This window comes from Hipposideros armiger, unplaced genomic scaffold (genome assembly GCF_001890085.2).
Source record: "Hipposideros armiger isolate ML-2016 unplaced genomic scaffold, ASM189008v1 scaffold_508, whole genome shotgun sequence".
Classification (NCBI taxonomy): Eukaryota; Metazoa; Chordata; class Mammalia; order Chiroptera; family Hipposideridae; genus Hipposideros; species Hipposideros armiger.
In genome coordinates, this window is record NW_017731858.1 from 1,363,694 (window position 1) to 1,372,347 (window position 8,654).

Consider the following 8,654-nt stretch of genomic DNA (forward strand, 5'->3'; position numbering starts at 1 on the left):
CAGCAGGGGCTGCAGACTATGCTGTCGCCGGCGACTCACGGCAGCCCAGCTCCAGGTTGAGCTGTTGTTCAGCATCTTAGCTGTAGAGGTCAGTGTCACTGGCCCTCATATGTGGGATCCGAACCGGGGCCCTCTGGTGTCCCAAGCCAGCTGTTAACCAACGCGCCACTTGGCCGGCCCAGTAGTGAGGTTTTATATTGGATTAAGTTTAACTTTTAAGCTTTCCCTTTTTCTTTGCTTCTAGAAAATGCCTCTAGCCTGGCCTACGCTGCTGGTGTTTGCTTTTCTGCTGTTTTTTTTTTTTTTTTACCATTTCCCTCACTGCTGCTATTATATGCGTCTTCATAAGACATTTCCAAAACATCTGTATTATCAGCTCTGCGGGAATTTAAATTATTCTAATTGATCAAGAGAATCGTTTCATTTAGGGACAGGCTGAGAGCCACATCCTATCCTGCTGCTCCTGCCATTCTCCATCAGCAGCTCTAGACAAGCAGTCCCAAGTAGCCTGGAAGTGAGCACCATCCCCACTTGTCTTCTCCCATGAAAACCTGCCCCTCCCCACTATCTTTGGTCTCGGTCTTATTTTAGCTTTATCCAGCATATAGCAAGTCTGCTAGGGAAGGATCAACACCAAAGCCTTAATCCTGCTCATTCCCCATCCCTCTTCTCCTTTTCCTAGGCAGTCACTCAACTAAGTGCTTTTGTATATTATTACATTTTATGCTCACAGCCCTGAGGGAGGTCCCATTGGCCCCATGCTGCAGTTGACAGGTTTACAGGCTGGTGAATGATGAACAAGATTTGAATTTGCCAACTCTTGACCACCACTCTGCGGTCACTTCTCAGTAGGCCGATAAGATGGGCAGTTCCACCATGGGGTTGACTGCATATCTTGCGAAAGCTGACATGTTATGCTGCACTTCTTGTGGGGAAATATATATAAATCTTAAGCTCCCATTCATCCCTTCAGGAAACAGATCTAATCCTTTAGGTGAAAAACTACTAGCAACTGTACAAGCTAGTGAGGGGCCACTGGAACCAGAACCTGTGTTTCATTCCCAGGCTCAAAATGAAATCCTTCACACAGCCAACCAACAATGGTGTCCATGTCACTTTCCCTTTCGATTCTAATCTTACCCATTCAAAGTCTGTAGAGAAACCTCTTTGCTGTCACGTTGGCCTTGCTCCAACCTCCCTGGGCCCGTGAGGACATCCCAACCTACTTTGAATAGTGAAGCTAAGGTATTTGTTTAAATCCCGATTTTTAAAAAAAATTTTATTGGGGGAACAGTGTGCTTTTCCAGGACCCATCAGCTCCAGTCAAGTAGTTTTCTTCAATCTAGTTGTGGAGGGCACAGTCCCGTGGGCCCATGTGGGGACTGAACCAGCAACCTTGGTGTTATGAGCCTGCGCTCTAACCACCTGAGCCAACCGGCTGCTCAAATCCTCTTTTAAAACAATAAATGTAAATTTAAAAAATAAAAATTTTACTGAGAAGAGTGGTGGTACTCTGAATTCCTGCCGATCATTAATATCTCGCTTAATAGCACAACTAAATTCTTATCTGCTCCTGCCTTCAGTCTTGTGATGTCATATAACCTTAAAATTTCTGATATACAGTCAAGTTCCAATTAGGAGAAACCACACACCAGTAATTTAAACACAGAAAACTTAATATAAAGAATTAAGTAGGTAAAGGGTAGCTACCACAAAGAATAAAATAATTTTAAGGTGTGATGGCATAGTATATGCTGAGAGCAACTACCTTTGGACCTGAGGGAAAAGTGAATGAGCCCTTCTCCCAGCTGAGATTCAGACCTGAGAGTGGATTGCTACAACATGCTACCTACCACTGCAGTGGCTAAGCCAAAGGCTGGAGAGCACTTATCAGTGACATACAAGAGCAACCCTCTGCTTTGCTAGAACATTGCCAGGGTTTCTGCATGTTTGCTGATGTGCTTGAGAACAGATCCCAAGAATCCCTACTGCGTCTTCCAGCCTGTGTCACTCTAGGGCCCTCTATTGGTAGAGTCTAACATCGAGCAAAAGGGAAATTGACTATTTTCACACTCCAAAATGGTTAGAAATTCCTGTCCCTGACTGCCAATTAATTGTATCCTTAATTGTATCCTCTTAGAGGAAATCAATTTGACATGTAGGGGCTGGTTGCTATTCTGTAGCCCATTGTTCACATTTTCAGTAAGCACAGTGGTCCTTAAGGAATATGGCTCCTAATGTGGTTATAGGTAGGGACCCGTTGTGCAGCCCCCCCACTTGCTGCACCTTATACACAGCACCCATCTGCCACTTGCCTTCTCAGCTATGTCCAGCACAGGCTCCCTACAAACCTAGAGTAGGGGGTTACCCCAAACTTGGTTCCCCTTTCCCTTGCTGCCACTTCATCCTAATTTCACAGGTAATGAGGGCACTTGCTGCTTCCCACCTTTTCCAGACATTTCTTATGGCTTGCAATAATGGCCCATTAGCCCAACATACGATATATTTGCCTACCAACTAAGTAATTCCAAGTACTTAAAACAGTGCCCGGCACATAAATGTCCAGTCAATTTTATTGTCAAAATAGTTCTTTTTTCAGCCATTTAAAAATGCAGAAATTTAGTTCACAAGCCATACAAAAACAGGCAGCATACCAGTTTGCCACCCCGTTCAGGTGATTATGAGTCCTACTTGTATTGAGGACTGGCATCATAGAAGAGCATATAAAGATGCTGTTTAAGAATGTGCTACCCTCAGGTATGAAGATGACCCATATATGCACTTCCTATAACAGAAGGTCCAAGCGCCATTAGCCACATGGAACTAATTACAATTAAATAAAAACTTAATGGGCCGGCCGAGTGGCTCACTTGGTTAAGAGTTGGCTGGGGAGCGCGAACTCTGAGCAGCAGGGCCGCCGGTTCGGATCCCACATGGGCCAGTGATGCTGCACCCTCTACAGCTAAGATGGTGAACAACAGCTCAACCTGGAGCTGGGTGAGTGGCCAGCGACAGTGCAGGCTAGTGGGCTACTGTGAATGGCTGGCAGACAGTGTGAGCGTCCGGCAGCCTTGAGCCGCCGTCCAATGGCTGGCAACCGACTGCCTCAGCCAGGAAGAGTGCAATGATCATAGTACCAACATGGGCCAGTGAAGCGACGTCCTCCACAACTAGATCGAAGAACAAAAGGTCAGCAACTTGTCTGTTCCCCTTCCCTGATTCCCCAACGTTGTTCCCTTTCCCAATAAAATCTTTAAAAAAAATTAACTATCAGTTCCTTTTACTGGCCATAATTAAACACTTGATAGCCAGAGAACATTTGTATTATTGAATACTTCACAAACCAGAACACAACAGTTTAGAAGGCCTCACGTATTTATTACTGAACCAACCTACTAGTGCAGAAACATATCAGGAAGAAACTCATTTTCCCTAAAACTTCCCAATAAAGCACACCCAACTGTTTAGATAGTAGCAATCTTTTCAGTGCCATGATTAAGATCTAAGCAACCCTGACACAGCATAAATATGTGGTGCCATCTCCTGTGCGATTCCTTATAGACCCAGCTTGGTTCTTCTCCAATGTCTCCTCTTGGAGTTGTACCTACACAGAAAGAAACTGCAAGTTACAAAGGCAGTCAAGGCAGTCTCACCTCCATTTAGCTGCTCTCATTTACCACAAACATTGCTTTTTAAGTACCATAAAATCCTTGAAAGGCAAAGGGTCCCTTTTTTCCTTCCTTTAACAAGTTTGGAGCTCTTTTTGGAGAGTAAAAAATGATTTGCTAGATGTGTTTAAGAACTAGTCAAATCAAATTTTTACCTCTCAAAATGATTCCAGGGTAGGAAAATACACTGGTTCTTGAGACGGGAGTAGTGGGGAAGCTCTTTCCCCTCCCCAAGTGTACACTCACCCATCTTTGATTCCACAGACCTGGGGCAGACCCAGACATACATGTTATTTTCAACCCCCTCCACTTCTGAACTACATTCAAAACCAGTCATTTCTACATAATGGGTCACACACATAAAAGCTCCTGCATAGCTTTTATAATAGATTAACACCCTCAGTCATTTCAGTACTAAAGCACATGATTTGCAGAGCTAAGGCCATCTCAGAATTGTCTATGTCAATCTGTCATTTTACCCTAATAAAGGCAAAATCAAACATGATCAACACAAGATTTTCTTTCAGCAGGATAATGGCAGTACTTCCACAAAATGAAGCACTGTAATTGCAACCTGCTTTCAATACATTTTAAAAGTTAGAAGACAGTTGAGTCAATAGAACAATCATTCTATTGTGCCAATTATTTTGGCCAAGAGTGTGTAATCCTAAATACAAAATACTTTCCCAGCTCTAGGAGTCCACAAAGCAAAGAGGCTAATATTGACAACTGCAGGTAACCTATTGAGCTAGGCACTGAACTTCATATACATTTCTTTCATCCCTTAAAACCTATAAGGGCAGGTTGCACCTTCATCGGATGGGGACATGACAGAGAAACGGATGTTCATGTTGATACATTTAAAAAGGGGGCTTTACTATGGATGTCTGATGTTCTCAACAGAAATTCATCAAACTTGTAGAAAGGCTGAGCTGCCATACAAACCACTTCGCCAAGTGACAACGCTCTTTTCTCAGTATTGTATGATGGCAACACCATGGGCTTTACATTCTATAGTTGCACCTGTAACAGTGAGACATCCCCTATACAAGTTAATATGCATCAATAATAAATACCAGTGTCTAGTACCCAATAAATCAAAGGCAGCAAACAACTGGCATATAAGGCTACAGTGGGAGGCGATTTTCACATGTCTAACTGGCTAAATGAGTTAAGGAAATGGGCCTTAAATTTTAGCTCTAACAATTCACCTCTTAGTCTTTATATGAGAAAACTAATCCTACTTAGATGTGCCATATAATCAAACCAGGGTTCTATCCTATGTTCATGATTTTGCACTCCTGAGTTCTTAACACCTTTATCTTACAAAAGGGACCCACTTGCTAGGCCCAAAAACTGAAAATAAGAGTTTTAGTAATAATATTTGTTCCCTCCTCCTCTGTGGTCTTCTGGGTTCAATTGTTTGGGAGAGCCAGGAAATCTAATTTTCATTTTAAACAAACCAAAGTTCCAAAAGCTGTTTAGCACACCCAGGCTGTCACTGGCTATGAGCCCTTGGGAAAATCTCACTGATTTGATGCTAGACCTGTCTCAAAGCTCACCTGGTCTCCAAAGAGCAGTGGGACTGAAAAGAATGCAGGAGACCAGGGTTTTAGGCCTAGCTTTGCCTGGAGTTGGCTTAGATGACCCTGGATTGGAGGTCCTTTGTAGTAATTCTAGTAATGTATTTCTTGTAAAACCATCAATTCAACTACTTCTGCAGTGGAGGGCAATTTTCCAATTTTTAAAAGGGTCAATACTTCAAAGATGGATTAGGTGAGTAACATGGTCTTCCCCACTGGGATGTGCAATGAGAAAGACGGACTTGCATCTCATGTTCTGGCCCAGACTTAAGACAACCAGGAAACTGACAAAAATCGGAGTGTCTGTCCCTAAAAGCCCAGCTGTAGGCTGGGTGGTATCCAGAAACCCAGAGGAAGCACATTTAAAAAATAAAAAAGAATTTCAGAATGGTGGTACAGGATAAATTGGATTGCAGTTAACTTTTAATTATACATTTATGTCCAAAAAGTAATCTTAAATTAAAAACAAAAAATAAAATAAACAAAAAAACAGTGGGGGTGGTATCCTTACCTGATTTTATTACCAGTTTTCATCCGAATCCATTGGGGAATGGGCCGATTCTGCTTTTGTTTCTTGGCCAGGAACCGCTTGATCCTGAAAGTCTTGTGAGAAGACTGGGAAAGAAATGGAATCAATTTAGTAATACCAGAACTTGCTCAAAAGATTCAAAGTCAGGAACTCCCACAAAATTCAATATACATTTGAATGCTTAATATATACCAAAAAGGGCCGGCCGAGCGGCGCAATGGTTAAGAACTGGCTTGGGATGCCAGAGGGCGCCGGTTCGGATCCCACATATGAGGGCCAGTGACACTGCCCTCTGCAGCTAAGATGCTGAACAACAGCTCAACCTGGAGCTGGGCTGCCATGAGTCGCCGGCGAAGGCGTAGGCTGCAGCCCCTGTGGCAGTGGGTTGCCATGGGCTACCGTGTGTGGCCAGCAGCCAGCGTGAGCGGCCAGCAACCGCAGTGAGCAGCCGTCCGGAAGCCGGCGACTGATCTGCCTCGCCCGGGAAGAGAGCAATGGTGGTGCCAACTCGGGCCAGTGAAGCAACGTCCTCCACAACTAGACTGAAGAACAAAAGGACAGCAACTTGTCTGTTCCCCTTCCCCCAATTCCCCAGCACTGTTCCCATCCCCCAATTCCCCAATTAAAAAAAAAATCTAAAAAAAAAAAATATATATATATAATATATATACCAAAAACAATCCTCTGGATGCCAAACCACCCCTCATGCCCTTTGTTCTGTTCCTTGCAATGTCTCTGGAGGTAGATAACGTAATTCACATTGTTCACGTTAAAAAAAAAAAAAAAAGAGTCAGGGAGGTATGTAACCTGCCCCAAAGAGTATAAATGTGCAGAACTGGGATTCAAAGCCAGGTGCTCTCTCCTCTAAGGCTAGGGCACATTCCAGTTTTCCCTAGGAGGACCACATTGGGGATAGCTACAGCTGGGGAACTTGCTTTTCAAAAACACAGCTTTTAGTAAACGAAACAATGTATCACTCGCAAGTCAACCAGTCTCAGTGCCCTTCTCTGTTACACAGGGGGACCCACTTTCACCGGTCATTGTGAATTTACACGAAGTCTCTGACATTCGGTAGATCTATTCTAACCAGATGACCATTTTGATATTAATTCTAACACTTTTCCAAGGATGATTTTTCCCAATTTCCCTTTGCACCTTTTGGCTTTCATAAAGAACTCAGGTCATCCAACCACAACCAACCCCCTCCTCAGTTTGCAGGACAACCCAAATAGCATGAATGCTGGTCTAAAATCTGGCCAATGTGGCCCAACACAACCTTGCATAATAACAGGGACCATTATAAATTAGGCAAAGACTATATATACCCTCTTACCCAGCTCACAGTTGCAGTTGTAAATTTTCTGTCAACTAATAAAATTGTAAAACACCAAAGATGATTGATGATTCTCTTCGTACCTACAAACCTATAAACAATTTTAACTTCTCAAGGGGCCGTTACAGGAAAACCCACGACAGTGACTGTCCGCAGTTGGCATGTTATGAAGAATGTCCAAATAGCATATAAGTTCACATCACAACACTCCTTTTCCCAGGCGCTTTTCTGAGTTGACGCTCAAGTCCCTGAACAAAAGACTAAAATGTTCTGGAAGCTCATAACGTGGTAGGCCCAGAGCCAACAAGCCAAAAAGCTTTACGAAAACCAGTAGCCCACATTCTGTTCTCAATACCCCGCACATGTCGCGTGCAGACTGCGGGCCACAATTTCTGTTGTGCTTCCCCCGTCCGCCCCCACCACCGACTTCTCTCCCTGCACCAAAACCAGTTCGCTCCAGAAGGGTGAGCAGAAGCGGTGCCCTGACCACCCGGCCGGCGGCCTGGAGCACACTGCACCCCACCTGAGAAGTCGCAGCGCCAGCGCAGCCTGCACCTTTTAGGCGCTCAATAGCTTGCAAGCTTCCAGCCAGGCCCACCAACTGGAGAGGGGACCGAACTCGAACTTCTCAGCAAAAAGCCTTTAAAAAGGCTCCCACACCTTGATGCAGCACGCGGCACGGGCGAGCTCGCAGAGACCTAAGGTCTCAGGAAGCCACCCCCGAGCCGATGGTAACGGATGGACTTACCATGGCGAAGAGTCAACCACACACCCTACGATGGCGGCAAAAGAGAGGAGGAAGTAAGCGGAAAGACGTGTTTAGAGGCACCACCGGGGGAGGAGCTTGCGGGCTGACGCTATGCGACAACCACAGCCTCCTGGCAGGCTCCTCCCTACAAGCGCTCCCTTGGAGCTGTGGGGAACCGCGCTCATTCCTGCGAAATGGAATTCGTGTTGCGTCTTTTCTGTAATTGGGCTCCTGGGGAGCCCGTCAGTGTGCCAGGGGCACCTGCTTCGTGGTGGATGAGGCGGAAGGCCATGATAAATGCCAAAGCAGAAGCCCTTGCAAAGGCAGAGGGAGCAGAGTAGGCGGGACTAGCCCCAGGGACAACGAGTCCCAGCGCGAGGGATTTGGTACTGCGCATGGGCCAAAGCGCGCTGAGGGGCCGGGCGGGGAACGCCATTTCTGGATAGCTAGAAGTACCGTCCGTCCTGGATGTGAAGTACGGACAACCATATTGAATTTATGGTTTTGAACTGCGTGCGCTCTCTTACACGGGGATTTTGTTCAATAAGCATGTAGTTGGCCCTCCCTATCCCTGTACTTCACATCCGTGAATTCAGCTGAAACGATCTCGAGCCACGGCTTGGATTCCTGGGATCCAATGCACCTATATGCATTGTTTTACATAAGAAACTTGAGCATTTGGATTTTGGTGTGGTGGTGGCGGGAAGAGGGGCGGGGGGGAGTCCTGGAACCAATCCCGTGGCAGATACCCAGGGACTTCTGTGTTTGAGGGAGTCAAAAATTGTAGGCGGGG

At 45.3% G+C, this 8,654-nt stretch overlaps 1 protein-coding gene across 1 annotated transcript; it reads right to left on the reverse strand.

Annotated features, from left to right (window-relative positions):
- Window positions 1-3,357: 3,357 nt before the first annotated feature.
- Window positions 3,358-7,970, reverse strand: RPL39 (ribosomal protein L39). Its single transcript, XM_019667830.1, has 3 exons — window positions 7,862-7,970; window positions 5,763-5,866; window positions 3,358-3,604 (listed from the first exon to the last, which is right to left on the reverse strand). The coding sequence occupies exons 1-3, from the start codon at window positions 7,862-7,864 to the stop codon at window positions 3,556-3,558; spliced, it is 156 nt and encodes a 51-aa protein (XP_019523375.1). The 5' UTR covers window positions 7,865-7,970; the 3' UTR covers window positions 3,358-3,555.
- Window positions 7,971-8,654: the final 684 nt, after the last annotated feature.